This window comes from Zootoca vivipara, chromosome 5 (assembly GCF_963506605.1).
Source record: "Zootoca vivipara chromosome 5, rZooViv1.1, whole genome shotgun sequence".
In the NCBI taxonomy this organism is placed as follows: domain Eukaryota; kingdom Metazoa; phylum Chordata; class Lepidosauria; order Squamata; family Lacertidae; genus Zootoca; species Zootoca vivipara.
Genome location: NC_083280.1, coordinates 84,976,705 through 84,997,537, shown reverse-complemented (window position 1 = coordinate 84,997,537; position 20,833 = coordinate 84,976,705). Strand labels below are relative to the sequence as shown.

The window sequence follows — 20,833 nt, the reverse complement described above, 5'->3', positions numbered from 1 at the left end:
TTAGTGCAGGGTTGAAGTCACCCCAACGGTTGTGGATGTGAGTCCAACACACATATTTAGGCTGCCTTAGTTTCTACAACTGGCAGCTATCAAAACTGGTACTAGGAAGGAAACACAATGGATGTACAACTTTTGCAATGGGCTCTAAACTTGTCCTCCAAAGAGGGCATGGTGGAGACATTATATTGTGCGCCTAGTACTTGAAATGAGAGTTTGCACCCTCCTGTGTCCCTGTTGGGGTGGAGGACCAGTTAGGGTGAATATTTGTGTGGATAGCTGCAGTCAAATTTGTGCTGGGCTTTATCCAGTGACTTTGGTCCCTCCGCTAATGGCCTTATTGGCCCCTGCAACATAGCTTTACTAGGTCCCTGGCCAGGAAAGGCATAGTCTCTGAACATTTCATTCACATTGTCTTTCCATACAGATGATGGCAGGCAACACAGCCCACTATGTTCCTGGTTTGATGATAGTATGCTAAGCTGCTCATGATAAAGCAGAGAGAAAGGGATTCGTCAATAGGCTTTTAAGAGTTGCTGCCTTTTCCCACAATGGAAAAGGTGGTCGCTGACCATTTGCACATGCTCATTGGTGTCTATGCAAATAACAAAATACTCTCTTTCACTGTTTTTGAGGGCGAGATTTGGACCCAGCAAGGTCCATCTACCAACCCCATCAGTTTTGTGTGTTTGTGCATGTACTGAAATACAGGGGTGCCAATTGCAGGCCTCCTAACCCACAAAGTTAAAACAAGTGACAAACAGTTTCCAGCAGTGACTCTTTGTAAATCCCGTTTGGTCCTTTCTTCTTATGCCCTGTTGATTGACTCTTTGGGTGACTGGGTTATCAGGTTGCTTCCCAAGCCCCCTCCTCTGTAAAAGAAAGCTCTGAAAAACAGCATGAAGGAAGCCTTCTCTGTGTATTTCAAGTTCCCTATTCAAGTTTCTTTGAAGACCCCCTACCATGTTAGTGCATTTTGAAGCTGCAAATACGCTTAAGGCATTTGAAGTGCTACTGAGTCTCTTCCCCGCCCCCACTCCCCCAGCTTTACTTGGTAGCAAATGACTCCCTTGACCTAATTGTTTTCAAGTTTCCCATTTCTTTTAAAAACTAATTCTTTTCTAGAAAATAGGGAATGTTAGATCTCCGTCTCTGTGCTGGCCTCTTGGTTGCACTCAATCCCGTTTGTGGCTTTGCTCCTCTCCAGGGCCAGCTTTATGTCCAGTTCTCTGAGCTGTTTCAGGAAGCCACGGTTTGGGAGAATGCACCGGTGCTTGAGCACTTGATCAATGGCATCAACCACAGTCATGTTCTTGTAAATCATGAGATACGCCAAGACCAAGGCAGCTGAACGGCTCCGACCCATGGCACAGTGGACCAAAATCTTGCCTGTGGAAGTGAAGAAAAAGAGAGAGAAACCATTCAGATTCTTTGCCACTGGCACTTACCCATTTGCCATTGGTGTTGGGCAAATCCAGGGAAGCAGGTGACACTGTGGTCTAAATCACTGAGCCTCTTGGGCTTGCTGATCAGAAGGTTGACGGTTCAAATCCGTGCAACAGAGTGCGCTCCTGTTGCTCTGCCCCAGCTCCTGCCAACGTAGCAGTTTGAAAGCATGCCAGTGCAAGTAGATAAATAGGTACCGCTCTGGCGGGAAGGTAAAGGGTGTTTCCGTGCACTCTGGTGTTCCATTGCGCCAGAAGCGGTTTAGTCATGCTAGCCACATGACCTGGAAAGCTGTCTTGTGGACAAACGCCGGCTCCCTCGGCCTGAAAGCAAGATGAGCACTGCAACCTCATAGTCACCTTTGGACTTAATCGTCCAGGGGTCCTTTACCTTTACTTTTCTACTTACACAGGGTCATATGTGAGTGGTGGATGTGGATACCCCACACTCTTGTGTGCAGGCACAACACACATGCACAAGGGCCCCCAGGTGATCCATGCAAGTTGGCAGAAGATAAAAATTATCACCCCCTTCCCTACTTACCAAATGGTGACTGGGGAGAGGCAGTTTGCATCCTCATCACGCTGTTTGGGTCACCCAACTCAGTGGCACACCTACTAATTTTTTTTCCCTTTTTACTGCCACTTCCAAAAATTGGGTTCTTGGAGAAGGGGGAGAGAAAAAAGCCAGATCAGGCCTTTACTTGGTCTGGGACAGGGGTTAGCAGCCCCTAGTTTAACAAGGAGTGGGGGTTTGGGAAATTGGAGGTGGGTGGAAGGGAAGGATGAACGATTTGGAAATTGCTGAGTTATTTATCGTATTTAGATTGGCTTATGATTTATGACATGAATTATTCTGGTATGGCACAGTTCTCTTCCTTTTGCAGTTTGACTAAGAGAGGATCTGGTCTCTAGACCTCACCTTACCAGACTTAACCCTTTAAGCACTCTGCCAGGCTCATAAGCACTGCAACTAAAGGAGGATCACCCCACCCCACCCCGATCATGAATGTGTGGTAGGGGTGATTGATTTTGAAAAGCCCACCTGGCGCGGCTCAGGAACATGGATTTCAAAGTACTCTTGTCTTATTCTGCTTGGAGGAGCCCTCGGAAAAAGGCAGGTTGGTTGTTACAGCACCACGGACAGCACCTAGTGAGCAACTGGCTCTTGCAGTTTCAAAGTGGATCTAGGCTTATGGAGACGCTGTCCCAGACTCCATTCATTTTTGGGAAAACTAGAATCTCTTAAAGGGGCACACTAATATGTGACAAATGTGTGTATCCAGTTTGCCATGTCTACATGTGGTGAGGAGCTCCAATAGGTGAAACAGTCCTGTCCCTTGACCACGGTCACTTCCACCACTGCCCATGAAAGGGAGTGGGCAAAGCGTCCTGGCAGGATTGGAGTGCTTGCCAAGAGCTTATGCTATTTTCAGGTCCTGCATTAAGGTAGCTGACTCAAATGGTTAGCTTTTAAAACGAGGTGCTCAAAGCGGGAGATTTGTTGCCTGCTTCAGAAGGAACTCTCAGTGTTTGGGAGCAGGCTGTTTATGCTCTGCCTTCTGCTATACTCAGAGGTTCTTTGCTTGTTCTAGTTTATGTGTCCGTTTTTGGTTTTTTTTAAGCAGCATAGCCACACAAGGGAAGGAGTGGTGCTGAATGGGGGTGATTTAAATGGGGGGGGCAGATGGGGATGCAGCATCCATAGTAGCTGCAAGAGATTACCTCCTCCCACCCATACGCACACAGGCTCACAGGGTTAGAGAAAACACCCATGCCTGGTCATGGTCTTAGGTGCGACAGGCTCACACACCATGCTAGTTAGGCCGTTGCAGATAACGCCAGGATGGAAGCCCATTTTCCTTACTTGTTTCATTCCGGAGTGCTCTATCAATGAATTCAGCAGCAGAGTAAAAGAACTGGCTAAGATTGAAGGTGGGCAGATCATCTGCCTCAACCCCGTGGTACTCAATGTCCATGTCCCTGTAGTATTCTGGTCCCGTATCTACGTTCCACCGGCCATGAGCTGCGTTGAGGATGTGGGTGAAGCCAGCTTTCTCAAGGCTGTAGCGATCAAGGGCTGTTTTCCTGGGTCAAAGCAATAAGAGGCTGTTAGGCAAGGGCACTGTGGTTACTTGCAGAGGGCTGCTAGCATAGCTCAGTTGGCATGGCACAAGACTTAATCTCAAGATCTAATAATAATAATAATAATTTACTATACCCTGCCCATCTGGCTAGGTTTCCCCGGCCACTCTGGGTTGCTCCCAGTAGAATATTAATAATAAAAATAAAAAAGTGATAAAACATCAAACATTAAAAACTTCCGTAAACAGGACTGCCTTCAGATGTCTTCTAAAAGTCAGATAGTCGTTTATTTCCTTGACATCTGATGGGAGGGTGTTCCAGAGAGTGGGTGCCTTGTTCCTTGTAACCTCACTTCCCGCAGTGAGGGAACCGCCAGAAGGCCCACGGAGCTGGACCTCAGTGTCCGGGCTGAACAATGGGGATGGAGGCGCTCCTTCATGGCTTTGATACCCACGTTGGGCAAAAGTTTCCAGCCTTGCAGGGGGTTGCACTAGATGACCCTCGTGGTCCTTTCCAACTCTACAGCTCTTTGATTCTATGATTTTATGCTGCTCCTTTCTAAGGCTGAGCTGAAGGGCGGCTGTTGCTGGAACAACACCAGAGCTCTCTTGATTCTATGACTCATCACTTTCGTCTCTTCCCCACCTCAATGGTATGCTGAACACAAGCACCATCTATTTCTATAACTGTGTGAAAGAGTGCCCACTCAGCTATGGCGTATGCAGGTACCCGGATGGCACACACATTGAATGTAACGTGTATTGGATGGGATGGCTTACGCTTTTCAGTGGAGACTGTTCCCATCAAGAGGCTGGACCATGAAATTGCCTGTTCAGGGATGCCTGCTGTAGCTAGCAAGGGCATTCGCTCCACATGTTAGAGGGAGCCCCATCGGGCAAAGTGCCCATAGCCCCAGCCAACAAAGCATCGCAGTGAGTTAGATGGGCAAACATTTATCTAACTAAAACAGGTTAATAAGGGCACAGGGAGGTGATTGCCTGCTAGGACCCAGATCCTGCAGGAACTTAAAATTAAGGAGAAGTGGGACATCCTGGGATCAAATCAGAAACTGGGATGGCTTCTGTAAATCCAGGACTGTCCCTGGAAAATAGGGACACTCGGAGGGTCTGCAATAGCAGACTTTCTGTTCACACACTCTTGCTGTTTAAAGGCAGCAAAGGAAGTGCCCGGGAGAGAAGTCCCTTTTGTATCAACTGTAGCTGCAAAAGTACTTTCCCGTGAAAACCACTAGATTAGGTAACAGCCACAACAGCCTCCTGGTAATCCCATTTTTGGACTTCCTTGTTGTTAGGGGTTCCTAATAGAACTATCTCCGTCCCACCCCCACCCCCACCCACCCCAAAAGAAGTTTGATATATTGTGTCTGAATTGATGCTTTCTGTTAGTCACTTGGCTCTGGCCTTTAATTAAGCTGCCACATTGTGAAATCCATGTGTTCTTTTAAAAATAAATTCTAAAAAAGTTTTGCATGATAGGACACTCACTTTTAAAACTTAGGTTGAAAATACAAAGCAGTTTTTAGGCATTTCTGTAGAGGTTCGATATGAGTGTCGGTTCTGAAAAGGAGGAGCCCTGCACCACCTATTTTTAAAACTCTGCTTTTTCACAAAAGTGTCCAATTCTTGGCATTACATTCTTGCAGCTCCCCAGCAAAAGACTTTGGAAGGGGCAGCATCCCATGAAACTCGAAGCTTTGTTTATTACATGTCTGAAAGCGCTTGTAAAAGTTTCATTCCTTCTGGGCAGTGTCTACAACAGCATTCTATTACAAAAGGAATGAAGGGCAAATTAGATGTTGCACCAAAACGAATGCAAGTTTTTGGTGGGTTTCTTCTTCTCTTTTTAATGTAAAGCAGCTTTGGGGAGGCTTTGATTTGGAGCAGAGGCGCAGCATTGCGGGCGTGGGGAGGGAAGACCCAGGGGTGTCTTTCCCACCAATGCTCTTTCACTCAAAGACATTTCCCGCCCAAGCTGCTTTTTCTCCATACACGGCTCTGCAGGGGATCAGTATGTGTACAGATTTTAAGCAAATGCTGACATAAGACAGGCAGGGAGTGGTTAGAATTTTGAAGAAGGGACAAATTCTCTGAGGGGGTCATTTGAAGTCCAAACCTCTAACCCCCTCCTTCTTTTTACCTCCCGCCCCATAAATATCTTTCAATTACCCTACACACAATCTACTCTTGCATGTGCACAGCATAGCCCAGAGAGGATGATGTCAGAGCCACATTTCCACTGTGATCCAGTCATTACAGGCATAATGATCTCCATGACTACTGGAGGCCATTTGCATGGCTACTGGAGGCCATAACTTACTCATCTCCTATGTAGAGGTTGGGCCAGACTTCATTGACATGGGTGTACTTTGGGCTGCCTTTCCAGAAGAGCCTCTCCAGGTCGAATGCTCCAGGGGTGCAGTAGTCCCCATTGGGGTCCACTTTCACAGCTGCGTAAGCACTGATCTTCCTGGATTTCAGGGCCATTGAAGAGTTTGATGAATGACGGTGGAAACAAAATCCAAAAACCTGCAACACCAAGCAGAAGGTGAGGTTGCTGTTAAGAGATCAAGTGAACAAAATTCTTCTCCCTAGAGATGATACTGTCATTCTCGTACCTTACAACAGGCCTATTAGGACTGAGTTTTTAAAAGGGGGGGGGATAAGGTTATTTATATGACAATTTCTTACTGATGAAAAGCACCTCTCTGGGTGGCGCTTTTTTTGCAGCACGGAGGGGGTAATTTAAACTGGAGATTTATGGATGAGAGGCATCTCTGCTTCACTCTGCCCTGAGGCAGAACATATGTTTCTGCTTTGACTCTGGAGGAGCTTATAATGAAAAATTTGAAATATTGGCCAACTCAACCTCTCGTCTCTGGAATGAAAAAAGCCGAAGCAGTGGTATTGTGAGAAAGGTTAGTCAAATATTGAGGACCTAACATCCAAATCCTTTTTGTGTTTCTGAAGGTTTGAAGTACTTGGCTCTATTCAAAACCCTTTTTTAAATAAAAACAACAACCAACAACAGCACCACACATACCGTGGAGTAATTAGGGGTTGCGTTTGCCAAACTTCACAAAGTGCTTCAAGTGATTAGAAAGAAATCCGATCCCAGCCCTATTATTTGCACTCGCCAGGTCCAGGGTGACATTTTAATTGGGGTGGGGGAGGGGAGAAAAGTGCTCATTCCAATAGCTGTCTAGGTTTGTACCTGTTCCCCCTTTCTGAAGTAACCTCCTGGGCCAGAAGTTAGTCAATCTCCATATGTTAAATATGGCTTCCTCCAAGAGAGCCTAACCGGTGGGTGGCTTTTGGCTTAGAATGCTCATTGTGAGGCAGTTAAACTGGTCGTTTCCACAGTAAACGCAATAATAATATGACCTACAGCAAGGCTGCTGCTGAGGTGAAGCCAGCACCCCCCGCTTACCTTTCTTTATGGACCCAAACAATGTCAGACAAGCTCTTGGTAGCTGGACTTGTATGGCGAACCTTCTGCCTCACAATAATGCGCATCTACAAACATGGAATTTTGGCTGTGTCTGCCGATAGGTAGGACTGAACAAATAGGGTTTCCCCACAGGCAGGCAGGGGCTCTGAGAGTTGTGTTGAAGTTTCAAAACTCCAATTTAGAAGCGGTGGCTGGGTTTTTAGGGGCTTTGGAAGTAAAAAAGCCTCTTGGCTTGTCCATTGTCTCTCCCCTCGCTGTCTTGTTGTTGAGCTTCCATTAATTCCCCTGTAGCTGCTGAGGACCGCTCACAAATTCCACAATAACAAGTTAGAGATGAGCTTGCAGTATCTCCAAATCTGGGAGAGTTGTGTACAGCTAATAACCAACTGGACTGCCAACCATGGACTGCAAGAAGATCAAACCTATCCATTCTTAAGGACATCAGCCCTGAGTGCTCACTGGAAGGTCAGATCCTGAAGCTGAGGCTCCAATACTTTGGCCATCTCATGAGAAGAGAAGACTCCCTGTAAAAGAACCTGATGTTGGGAAAGATTGAGGGCACTAGGAGAAGGGGACGACAGAGGACGAGATGGTTGGACAGTGTTTTCGAAGCTATGAACATGAGTTTGACCAAACTGCGGGAGGCAGTGGAAGACAGGAGTGCCTGGCGTGCTATGGTCCATGGGGTCATGAAGAGTCGGACACGACTAAACGACTAAACAACAACAACAACAATAACCAACTGAAAAACAACAAAGCCAGTGGACCTGATTGGATACCTGCCGAAATCTTCAAAGTGGGCGGAATTGAACTTACACAACAACTTCACAAGCTCATCGGAAAAATCTGGGAAAGAGAAGAAATCCCAGCAGACTTTAGGGATGCCAAAATTATCAATCTCTTAAAAAAAAAAAAGGTGACAGAACTGATTGTGGAAACGATCGAGGCATCTCTCTATTAGCTGCAGCCGGCAAAATTCTTGCAAGGATCTTAGCAAACCGTCTCGTAACAATAACTGAGGTGACCCTTCCTGAATCCCAAAATGGTTTTCGGCCTTCTAGGGGGACAGTGAACATGATTTTCACCGCTCGACAGCTTCAAGAAAAATGCAGAGAGCAAAACCAACCCCTGTATATGGTGTTTATTGAGCTGACTAAGGCTTTCGACACTGTAAATCGTAATGCCCTGTGGACTTTCCTTCTGAAAATTGGATGCCCAGATAATTTGTAAACATCATTCGGCTCCTCCATGATAATATAACAGCAACAATCACAGATAACAATGGCTCTCAAAGAGAACCATTCACAGTGCGATCAGGTGTTAAACAAGGTTGTGTTATTGCCCCAACTCTATTCATTATTTCCATTGCCATGATCCTACAGTTTGTCAAAGGGAAACTCCCCACTGGAGTAGAAATCATATATCGAACAGATGGAAAGCTCTTCAATCTGAGCAGGCTGAAAGCAAAGAGTAAGGTTACCATAACTTCCATCATAGAGCTTCAGTATGCTGAGGAAGGCACGCTTGGCAAATCCACACCGTGATCAACTCCCACCCAGAAACCAATGTCCCCACTGTGGATGCACGTGTGGATCCAGAATTGGCCTTGACAGTCACTTACGGACTCATTGTTAAAACCGTGTTTATGGAAGACAATCTTACTCGGCTATGAGTGATCGCCAAAGAAAGAATTTCGGCGGAGATTGAATAGGGCAACTTCCTGGTAGCGTTGTGCCCTTGACTTCTGTAATGGAACCAGATTTCTGGTGTGATGATAATATGATAATTATAATCATATTACAATTATGGAGCAGCTTTTCAGCTGACTTCCAGAGAAAAGCCTGACAGAAGCCGAATGGCATCCCGTTCAAGATGACTCATCTGCTGGGGGAAGATGATCTAAAACATTCTGAGCCACCATTAGGCCCCTAATTGCTTTGAGTGCCTTGGCAGGAAAGTGGTATATTTACAGACAGGCAATAAATCAATGAAGAGAGGATAGAAGTTGACAGTGAGCACATGGAAACTAATGGCAGACAATAAAATAGGCTGCTGTGTCACTGGGTAAATGACGCACAATGAAAACATTTCAAGAAGGATAACACAATGTATGTATGTGTGTGTGTCTATGCTAATGCTAGAAGATTGAGCCAAGTTAGGGGAAGCAGTGTGTCTGACATTTGCTTACAGGAAAAAAATAAGGCTTCTCTGGGCTTATCAGAGAACACTAGCAGAACAAAAAGATGCTAATCTCTAGATTTAAAATCCATGAAAAGGGCAGAGTAAAGTTGTATTGGGTTGGGAAGTGCATTGATGTATATGTCAAGGAAGGCACAGAGGGCCATAAATCAGAACTTGTACAAGAAACAGATTTAGCCATAGAACCATTACTTGTCAGGAAAATAGTAATACTCCCCTAACCCAAGTTTTGATGGTGATTTACAGACATTTAAAAAAACCAGAGAAGCAGCTAAAGGAGATCTTACGAGAATGGCTTCCACTCTCATCAAATTGATTGCATAAATGCAAATTTAGTTCGCGGTCAAGAGACACATTTGTGTGAGCAATACCCAGGATCTCGTGAAAGACCTCAAATCACTTGGGAACAATGACTTGAATGCTCACAGATTTAAAAGGTATGTGGATGGGAAATTGTTCAGAAAATTTCATACACTCAGTTAATTTCAGAAGAGGAAATATTTCAGATCTGGAATCAAATCTGGATCTAGTCAAAAGAGAGCTGAGTCACAGATGCTATATTTAGCATAGTGTCCAAGGCAACTCTAGCAAAGCATATATTTAAATACTGTACATTAAAAAGACAGGAAACCAGCAAATGAGTGGGACTTTTTTTGAAGAATAAGGTATGAAAGAAATACCAAAGGAAGATGCGGAAATTGAAAACATGCAAAAAAAAAAAAAATCTGTCTCGGTCTTCACTGTGGAAGATGTTTGGGAGAGGCCAGCACCTAAGCTATTGCTTTTGGGGAGTTCACAAAAATAACTGTCAAACAGAGGTGTAATAAAGGATGATGTTTTAAACAAATTTAATGGACAAATTAAAGTAAAATGCATGGGTTGGCTGGTGTTCTCTTGGGATAGGCTTTTTATACCTTGGTAACCAAATTCCATGATACTTGGTTATCTCCCGCTGAAAAATGGGGGATCAGCAGCGGCGCGGCACCGGAAGTCGCTTCTACGCAACTTCCTGTGCCGCTCTGCCTGATTCTCGGTGCCCAGGCATGGGTGGAGCGGCACTGGAAGTCGCTTCTAGGCATATCCAGACATGCGTAGAAGCGACTTCCAGTGCCGCGCTACCCAAGTCTGGGCACCTGAAATTAGGCGGCAGCAGGACCCCAAATGGAGCCTCCCTGGCAGGTAGGAAATCCAGGAGATTTACGGGATTTTTTCCCATTCGGGAGAACAGCGGGAAACTGATTAAAATCTGGGGGTTTCCCATGAAAAATGGGAGACTTGGCAATTATGATTGGCTGGCTGGCTATTTTGCAGAAATTGCATGGGAATATTGAAGTGTAAATGAGCCCCAATACAAGCTATTGACCAGTCTTCTGATGGCCCAGAATTTCTCAAGTTATTAGAGAGAGACCCATCAGGAGACAAAACCCAGCAGTTTTAGAGAGAGAGCTGTGGGTTTATTTCTAGAGATAGTTGAAACTGGGGGCATTGTGTTGGGGAGGGTGCTATTTTCTGGGGATTTGCTGTCTGTTTTTAGAAGCCATCATGCTTCATATAAACTTATTTACAAATACATTGCTTCCGGGCAGCCTGTTTATAGGGCATTCATCCTGATCTGTTTGCCAAAGTTTGCTAGGGAGTTGCTGTTGTATTAATTATCCGCCCTTCACCCTAAGGTACCAGGGTGGGTTAGAACAATTAAAACACAGTATGAAAAACAGTTTTAAACAACTTACAATCACAGAAATAAGGTGAGTCCTAAAAATGCACATCTCAAGGGTCAAGGGCCTGGGAAAAGAGGTGTGTCTTCAGCGTTCCCCGAAAGCTGTCTAATGAAGATGCCAGGTGGGGACGGAGAGCCGCAACTTAGGGGATGCCACAGAAAATCCCCTCTCCCAGGTCACCACCCCACGATCTTCTGAGGGTAGTGGAATAAACAGCTGATTTAAGCACCTGTAGGGATGAAGGTGGTCTTTCAGGATTCAGCTTACTGGCCCATGTCCAGCCCATCACCTCCTCCAAGCTAACACCTCAACAGCCTCTCCTGATTCAGGTGGAGATAGAGAGATAGAGCTAGGTGTCTCCTGAAATTGATGGCACTTCCAAATCTCCTGTTAACAACACCCAGAGGCTTCATTTAGATGATAAATAGCACAGGGGACAAGATGGAACCCTTTGGGGCACCACAGGGCAACTCCTATGGCTGCCCATGTGTAGCACAGCAGATCAGATATTGTTAGGATATGGAGACAGATGGTGTGTTTGAATGCAAACCTTCCAACCTCCAGAGTCCCCAAACTGGGATGTGCGTCTGATCAGTGTGAGATTATGGAGTCCAAAAGACGTGTTTTTGGGGGGCCGTGCTTGCACATTTTGGAGCGCTGCACAGGATTGCATAATTGCATCTCTCCCCCCCCAAAAAAGCGCATTGGAGGGGTGAGATTTCGGCATGAGATCACAGTACCCCCAATGGCCACCGTGCTCTTGCATGAGAAAATTGGATGTCCTGTCCCGTTTTTTTCTGGGACACTTGCAAGGCATGATGAATGGGGTGGGATGGGAGAGCAAGAGTCTCAGTTAAGGTCCAAGGGCCACCTCTTGGGTATATTTGAGTTTTAAAATGGACAATGCTGAAGCAATGCGTTTTTGGAGTATTTGTTTTATTTACTTTTTGTTTCTAGCTCATAGTAACTATAGCAACATTTTTGACAACACAGATCAGTTACCCAATTTCTGTATTAAAGCGGAACCACAGGCATGGCAGGAGAAATAGGAGCAGGTGCAACAACCCCACTGCCCTCTCAAAATGGCACTCCTGCTGTGGAGACCTTAAAGTGCTACTCCAGTTACATGATATTTTGCAAATCCTAGCAACCACCCAAAGGAGCCTCGTGGCTCACTAGGTACCTGTCACTTATTAGGAGAGAAGGCAGGCCCTGGATTTCAATATGCTTATCTGATCAAAGATGCAATATTTGCAAACATGGCGCAGGGATGACTTTACTTCACATGTCCCACTAAAACAACAACAACTAAAAAATGAATGGAAGATCGATGTCTGAAAATATACTGCTAAGAATCCTGCCAAATTGATTTTGGGTTGATTTAATGGCAATAGCTTCTTTGAAAAGAATCCTCTTTAACTTTCTTAAAACAACAACAACAAAAAAGTTAATTCAATCCTTATCATTGGAATTTCTCAGATACTGTTTTTGGTGGTTGTTTTTTTAGAAGAACATTGTGAGGAGGTTTTTCTGTGTGTCTCGTGCAGTTGTAGTTTAAAATGAGTTTGAGTATAATCTCTTTTATGTCACTATTCCTTTACCCTCTGTCTGCATCTCTACTCCCTTGTATATTCGCCAGGCCAGCAATTTCTTTTTAAAAAATATCGTTTTTGCACTTGGTCTCCACTGCCAACGCAAGTGGTTAACATGAAGCCAGTTCAGCTGGGTTGGCTGACATAAGGCATTCAAATTTCCTGAATGACAGACACAAGCCATCTAGAGTAGAAGCAGGGCAACAGAATTTGATGTAAGTGAAGGGGAATTGAAAGAAAATAAAGAGCCGAAGAGCAGGGGAGAAGGGAGGGGAGAGCATCTAATAGATCCCCAGAGTAGATTTTAAAATCTCCCAAAACAGATCTCAGTTTAGCATAAACAATAAAAATGTTCGTCCAATAAGAAAGAAAGAAGTGCAGCTCATTGTATAATATTTTGGCATGCTGAATGACCTCACTGTATCCCCAAATGAATGAATCTCTAATATTACTTGTGCCTCTGCCCTGAAATGGTTTTACAAAGCCACCAGCTCCTTTGAAAGGACAGCTAAATGCTCAGTTTCCCCCCTTGCCTGGTTGTCCTCTCCCAGCATTTTTTAAGGGAAAGGGCGAAAAGGGAGTTCAGCAGTCTCTCATCTTGTCTTACCTGTGACTTTATCCAGGAGCTGTAGGTAGCGTGGATCTTCGGAGTGTGACAGGGACGGCAAAGGAAATCTTTGCCAACTTTGAAACTGGCATCTATTTTTAGAGTAGGATTTGCTGACTGACCTTGTGTGATACCCACTCAAAGGGGAGAATCTTTACATCTGCTACTAAAACGACTCCCTAATGTGACCTGAAACCAATGGCCTCGGCAGTTCAGCAACTCCAGGCTGCCGGAGCAGATCAGGGTTCAAGGCAGAGAGGCTCGTGTGCGTGTCGTGCAGGCTCCAGTGGTGTGCGAAAAGGCATAGTTGGATCTGTGCTAGCCTCGGGTCAGAGGCCATACCAGCTATCCCTTTCACAGTGCCAAAAGTATGTAACCCGTTGGAGCTGCCAGGGTTTCTCTGCTCCTCCTAACGCTATAAGTATTTATTATTTATCTATTGTAAGAGTACTTATACCAGCTGGCCCAGTATTGTCTACTTAGACTGCAGCAGTTATCCAGGGTTTCTCGCCAGGGGTCCCACCCAACCCCAGAGCTTGATTCTTTTTAATTTTTTTATACATTTATTTATTTGGTTTTTCAGATTAAAGATTTACAATCCCACATACAACATAAAAACAAGATTCCAAAGAATCTCCTGGACTTTCCTCCTCCTCTTTGTGGGTCCTATTGTTAGTCATTTCCTCCTGCATCTTTTATAATAATCCAAATATTTTACATCTCCATTATATCCAAAATTCACCATTGAACTACGAGTGTTATTCCAATCCCATTAACAATTTTAAGTGTTTACAATGGTTTTTAAGGTAAATTATAAATTTCCCCCATTAAAATTTGGGTCTTCCTGATTTCTGATTCTTCCGGTCATTTTTGCCATTTTGGCATAATCCATCAACTTAATCTGCCATTCTTCTCTGGTATAATAATAATAATAATAATAATAATAATAATAATAATAATAATAATGGTCTGGTAGTTGTTTTTCTCTTTGACATCTGTTGGGAGGGCGTTCCACAGGGCAGGCGCCACCACCGAGAAGGCCCTCTGCCTAGTTCCCTGCAACTTGGCATCTCGCAACGAGGGAACCGCCAGAAGGCCCTCGGTGCTGGACCTCAGTGTCCGGGCAGAATGATGGAGGTGGAGACGCTCCTTCAGGTATACTGGACCGAGGCCATTTAGGGCTTTAAAGGTCAGCACCAACACTTTGAATTGTGCTCGGAAACGTACTGGGAGCCAATGTAGATCTTTCAAGACTACATTGTAGGGACTTTATCTTCTTTCCATCTCCGGACCAACAGTGCTTGATCCTTTTAAAATGGTGGCGGGAACTGGAGTGAACGCGGGTTCAAAGGCTTGGGAATATATTGATTGTGCTCTTGAGGCCTTTGCCTACTGCCTGGAAAACCTCTGAAATCGCCCACGCTCTTCCCCAGGGGAATTACCTTCCTTGCCTCTCCTTGACAAGGAAGCTGTTGTTCAGCTACTTTGGAAAATTGAAGTGTGTGCCTATGTATACATCTCTCTTTCTGTCTTTTAGAGAGGGGGTGGCTCTGATCTGGGAGAGGAAGGAGAGAAGCAAAAGAGGGGTAGCACTCAAAAAATATGTTTCTGTGGTCCTAAAAGGGTTAGCAATCCCCACTCTAGAATTTAGACCTGGCATTTTGACGACAACAACAACAACAAATATGTTTATACACCACTTTGGGCAGTTCCCAACAGAATATTAAAAACACGATAAACATAAAAATCTTCCCTAAACAGGGTTGCCTTCACATGTCTTCTAAAAGTCAGATAGTTGTTTATTTCAAATCAAATATGATTGAACGAACGCACCCAGAAAAAGTGTACCATTTCCCTCTCCTTTCTGCTCCATCCTTGTAGCCTGTTTCCCATCCAGGAAATAAACATTGCTGAATGTGGTTTTGAGCTGCGGCTTTTTGAAAAGCACAGCCAGGTCCATGGTGGAATTTTAAAGTTTGATTAGACATTCTTGGGCAACCGTTACGGTTGGTTTACTAGCTGATCTTCCTTCAGAAGCCAATGCCGAATACGTCAAGTAAATTGGCTCAACCAGTGAGAGGTTTCAGTGCTTACCCGGGTTCAGTTTTTGGTTTTGTTTTGGCTGGTCACTGGAGGCTTATGGGATGTTGACTTTATGTACAAGTATATAGGCTGAGTGTAGGTAGAGGGGCAGCTTAAACACTCCAAAGTCCAGTACTTCCCACATCCAAGGCAGCTAGCACCCTGAAAAGACTGGCAAAGCCTAAACTCACCTTTATCTGTGTGTGTCTGTTCAGAACTGCTCTCTGACTCTCCCAGCAGATACAGCCCATGGATGCACATCACAAGAACAGCCCAAGCTATTAGTCTTCTTTTGTTAAGCCCAAGACTCTGGTCAGCTAGTATTACCTCAAGGCAACCTGAAATCTGAAAGCAGCATTCACTTAACTCTGCATACAGTAAACCTCTGAGCCTCTAGGGCTTGCAGATCAGAAAGTCGGCGATTCAAATCCCCACAACGGAGTGAGCTCATGTTGCTCTGTCCCAGCTCCTGCCAACCTAGCAGTTCGAAAGCAGGCCAGTGCAAGTAGATAAATAGGTACCGCTGTGGCGGGAAGGTAAACGCGTTTCCATGCGCTCTGGTTTCCGTCACACCAGAAGTGGTTTAGTCATGCTGGCCACAGGACTCGGAAAACTGTCTGTGGGCAAACGCCGGCTCCCTCGGCCTGAAAGTGAGATGAGCGCCGCAACCCCATAGTTGCCTTTGACTGGACTTAACCGTCCAGGGGTCCTTTACCTTTTACATTTTTTACAGCAAGTATAGCACAAAAAAATGCAAGCAGGAAATGGTGGCTATTACGACATGACTGCCAAAACATAGGAGGGTCCATAGCTCAATGGAAGACGACATGCTCTGCATAAAGAGAAACCCAGATTTGGAAAGCCCTGGCAGATAGAGCAGCTAATACAGGCTAAATGATGGGTAGGAAAACTAAGGCCCGGGGGCTGGATCCGGCCCAATCGCCTTCTAAATCCGGCCCGTGGACAGTCCGGGAATCAGCGTGTTTTTATATGAGTACTGTAGAATGTGTGCTTTTATTTAAAATGCATCTCTGGGTTATTTGTGGGGCCTAGGAATTTGTTCCTTCTTTCCCCCCTGAAATATAGTTCGGTTTCCCACAAGGTCTGAGGGACAGTGGACCGGCCCCTTGCTGAAAAAGTTTGCTGACCCCTGGGCAAAATGAACCAACAGAGTCTCAGTTGGTGAAAGGCACCTTAATGTGTTCGTAAACTGAGTGTTTCTGAAATTCGCTGTATTTCCCCCTCCATTTATCTACAGCCCTTTGTTATGACATTTAAATGACATATTAAGTAAACCACAATTCGAATTAAGATAAAAACATTTTGAAGAGTTGCCCAGATTTTAGTAACCAGCAAGTGGTATAGTTTAGCAAGTGCAAAACTGGTGTAGGAAAATCACTGAAAAGGCAAATTTTGCTTTGGAAGAATTAGAATACATTTGGGAGACTGAAGAGTAGTGCAGAAATGCTTCAAACAAACAAAATATAAAGTATGGTCTATTTTTATTAATTATTGGCATCAATTAAAGAAAGAGTTTGTCCTTGTTTTGAAATTGTTGTTGCCGTCATTATTAAATCATTGTCTTAATGTAGCAACCACATTTAGCTTAAATATTTTTTATTACTAACTTTGCTACTTTTTCAAAGCTGCTGCTGCTCTCTATAATACATATATCAAAGTCAAGCACTGCTTATTCCAACGGGCTGACCAAAGCAAAATTCAGCTAACATCCTGACTCTTTGCCACTTCGTATATTCAGGATCCAGCCTCTTAGTCTGAGAATCAGACTGGCTGTTTTTTAGGTACCTGTGGCCCTGTGGTTTTATTTATGTGAACGATGAAATGTTCCCGTTTTCAGAGTTGCAGTATAAATTTTGCTTTTGGAAACCAGTTGGATTGTATGAGCATGAATAGATTGTGGCTTCTTGTTGTTCTGTTACTGATACCTTCTTGAGTGTCTGAAATATTAAACTGAAATGGATACTCTTGTTTATCCCTTGCTGTCAAAACAATGCATGCTCCTTTTGCCTCTCTAGAATTAAACCAAATGTTTCTTGGCTCCTAGGGATAAGCATTCTGCTTCGGAGACATTACGGTTTATTGCAGTGAGCTCTTTCTCTTTCCACCTCTCCTGTTGCTGCCTTGAAAATATGAACAATTTAGAAGCCAAGCTGGTCAAGCGACTATGTTATACCACCTGTCGCCCATTTTTCAGTAGAGAACCGGGTTCTGCTTTGTCAGGAAATGCTTTCAGATCTACACTACACTCAGTTGGACACCAGCAACTGAGGCATTCTGGCCTAGCTACCCGAGGTGCCAAACCTGAGCTGTGGTTGTTCCTCTTCAGACTCCAGGTCAGGATACACATGACCGACTCCCCTCCTATAATTACATAAATATTAAGAAAGGCAGTAGTTTTGTTTTATTGTTTTATTGTTTTTTATTTAAATTTTCATGCTGCTTGTAAACCTCTTATGTAGTTCTCTGTGTTTTAATTTAAGAATCTGTAAAATATTAGTCTAACAATGAATGATTTACTGTTATCCTAAAAAGGGGGAAAGGTAAAGGGACCCCTGACCATTAGGTCCAGTCGTGACCGACTCTGGGGTTGTGTGCTCATCTCGCATTATTGGCCGAGGGAGCCGGCGTATAGCTTCCAGGTCATGTGGCCAGCATGACAAAGCCGCTTCTGGCGAACCAGAGCAGCGCACGGAAACACCGTTTACCTTCCCGCTGTAGCGGTTCCTATTTATCTACTTGCATTTGGACGTGCTTTCAAACTGTTAGGTTGGCAGGAGCTGGGACCGAGCAACGGGAGCTCACCCCATCACAGTGATTTGAAACGCTGACCTTCTGATCAGCAAGCCCTAGGCTCAGTGGTTTAACCCACAGCCCCACCTGGGTCCCTTACTGGTATCCTAGTTATATATAAAGGTAAAGGTAAAGGGACCCCTGACAGTTAAGTCCAGTCGTGAATGACAGTAGGGTTGCGGTGCTCATCTCGCTTTACAGGCTGAGGGAGTCGACGGTTGTCTGCTCTGCAGACAGTTTTTCCGGGCCATGTGCCCACATGACTAAGCAGCTTGTGGCGCAACGGAACACCAACACCAGAGCAGCGCATGGAAACGCTGTTTACCTTTCCGCCGGAGCGGCACCTATTAATCTACTTGCACTTTTCTTTTCTTTTTTGCGTGCTTTTGAACTGTTAGGTTGACAGGAACTGGGACCGAGCAATGGATTCGAACCGCCGACTTTTGATCAGCAAGACCAAGGCTCCGTGGTTTAGACCACAGCACCAACCACGTCCCACAGTTATATAAATGTAAAGATGACCTTGTTCAAAATCAATAATCTCCGAAAGTACTTGACCGATTGCTTTGAAAATTTGACACAACGTTGTCACACCGTACACGAATGTTTATATATACCTAGATTATATAGAAGATGTCTCATCTGTGACAGGTAAGAACATGCTTTTTCAGAAAAACATCGCCATCTGCTGGATGTCAAAGCAGCACAGCAGAGGATGCCTCAGCTGCTGCCATTGGCTGCAGACTATCTGTGACATCACAATAACATGGCATCGCCTAGCATTGCCCAGCCAGGGGAACAGGCCAGGCCCTTCCAAAGATGCACATGGGGTGTGCGGGTGGAAGAGAGAGAGGGGTCGGGGTGACGGGTGTCATCATGCGGGAGGAAGATGACCAGAGATGACCATCACGTGGGAGGGACCAGAGAGAGAGAGGTGTTGTGACGTCTGGGGTGAGGAACGGGGATGCTGAGTGGAGGAGGGCTGTGCCTTTGGGGAGGATGGGTCTGGGCAGGGTGGGGGGGAATGAATGCTTTCCCTTTCTGAGCCATATGCTTTTCTTCATTTTTGGTTCCCCCCCCTCCTTTTCTTCTATTTCATACTTCTTTCTTTCTTTCTTTCTTTCTTTCTTTCTTTCTTTCTTTCTTTCTTTCTTTCTTTCTTTCTTTCTTTCTTCTTCTTCTATATTATAATTTTACTTATTAATTTTTTATTCTTTTTTATTTACTTAATCTGTTTGATGACTGTAAGTTTTGTTCTAATGGTTTGTGTGTGCAACATAGTTCAATAATAATAAAAAAGGACATAGTGACTAATTTGGCAGTTCCTTCACATTTATTCGTCTCTAAGCCCTGGTTGACTGAGGCTGAGATGGCGGCTTGCCCAAAGTCACATGATTCACATTTGAACATCGATCTCTAGGCCTACCCTGTGGTGGATGATGGTTTCCTTCAGCCGTGAGGCCAAACCAGAACTGTTGTCCTTCTATATTGCTATCAGAATAATGCAGAGAGCGGGGGCCTGTCCTGCGTCTCTTTAAGGTAGCTTGCTCCTGTCAAGTGCGGGGAAGTGTGTTAGACAATGGCAAAATGTTTTGGGCAAGCCCTGAGCCTGTTTTACTTTCAAATGTCCTAGACTCAGGACAAAAGCCTAAACCAGCTACAGCCATAGAACACTTCGGAAAACAAACTTGTGTATATAAAATAGATGTCAAACTTTGGAAATTGAGTAGCATCCTAGGAATAGTTCATAGCCATTGTCCCGAGCATCTGTAGCTGTTTTATGTGGAGTCAGGCTATTGGGCTATTGGTCTGCCTGCCTGAGGATAGTCTTTTTTGACTGGCAGAGGCTCTCCAATGTCTCAAACATGTGGCAACCTTTGAACTGGAGATAACTTATGACATTCATCTCAGAGGTACCGTATATGCTTTTCCACTGAACGATGGACACCATTTTGGTAGTGTGGAAATCTGGCTCCCCAGCTAGTATTACAAATGCAGTCACCAAAAACAAGTTCCCTCGTTAGATCAGTGTGTTATTTCAGTTGTTGCCAGGGAATTGCGTACTGGGACAGAGAAAGCTGTCTTGTATTGAATCAGAGCATTGGCCCATCTCATGGAAACACACCGGCATTGCAGCACAATTTTCTCCCAGCATGTATGTAAAATTCTAAAGCAATTTCCCCTAATATAATGAATCTGTGCATGTCACCTTCACTATCATATGCATTTTTATGCACAACTTACCCTACCATGTGGACACGCTGACTGGAGAACTGCATTACAATATTCAGAGAACTCTGAGCTTTGGAAAAGATGCCTGTGTTTCTGTTGTTGCATTGTTTTAGACTACCGTAGTTACAGACTAGGTTGGTTCAACTTTCAGTGATAACCCACTTAGATTTCTCTCCATTCCTACATAAGCACGCGTGTGTACACACACACCCATTAAAAATAAAATAAAAAATAACCACAACAAGCTGCTCTGGCAAACTGAGGAGGGGCCAGTTGGACCTTTGATGTAATGGGTTCTCCTCCTCCTCCTCCTCCTCCTCCTCCTCCTCCTCCTCCTCCTCCTCCTTCTTCTTTGGCGATCACTTGTAGCCAAGTAAGATTATCTTCCATAAACATGGCTTTAACAGTGTGTCGGTGATTGTGGAGGCCAATTCTGGATCCACATGTCGTTCCACAGTGGGGACATAGGTTTCTGGGCGGGAGTTGATCATGGTGAGGGTTTGCCAAGTGTGCCTTCCTCTTAGCATGTTTCTCCCTTTCATCCTGAGTTCGGACATCTTCAAAGTCCATGACACCTTTGGTAAAGGCTGTTCT

General features: G+C 44.7%; 1 protein-coding gene across 2 annotated transcripts; it reads right to left on the bottom strand.

Annotated features, from left to right (window-relative positions):
* Positions 1-890: 890 nt before the first annotated feature.
* Positions 891-13,383, bottom strand: LOC118096626 (dual specificity phosphatase 29). 2 transcript variants are annotated; one of them, XM_035138666.2, is made up of 5 exons: positions 13,115-13,383; positions 10,928-11,144; positions 5,865-6,073; positions 3,310-3,530; positions 891-1,386 (listed from the first exon to the last, which is right to left on the bottom strand). In XM_035138666.2, the coding sequence occupies exons 2-5, from the start codon at positions 10,961-10,963 to the stop codon at positions 1,136-1,138; spliced, it is 717 nt and encodes a 238-aa protein (XP_034994557.2). In that variant the 5' UTR covers positions 10,964-11,144; positions 13,115-13,383; the 3' UTR covers positions 891-1,135. The 2 variants fall into 2 exon arrangements, with proteins under 2 accessions (XP_034994557.2, XP_034994558.2); XM_035138667.2 differs by lacking the exon at positions 10,928-11,144 and having other exon boundaries at positions 13,115-13,380.
* Between the last annotated feature and the right edge of the window lie 7,450 nt (positions 13,384-20,833).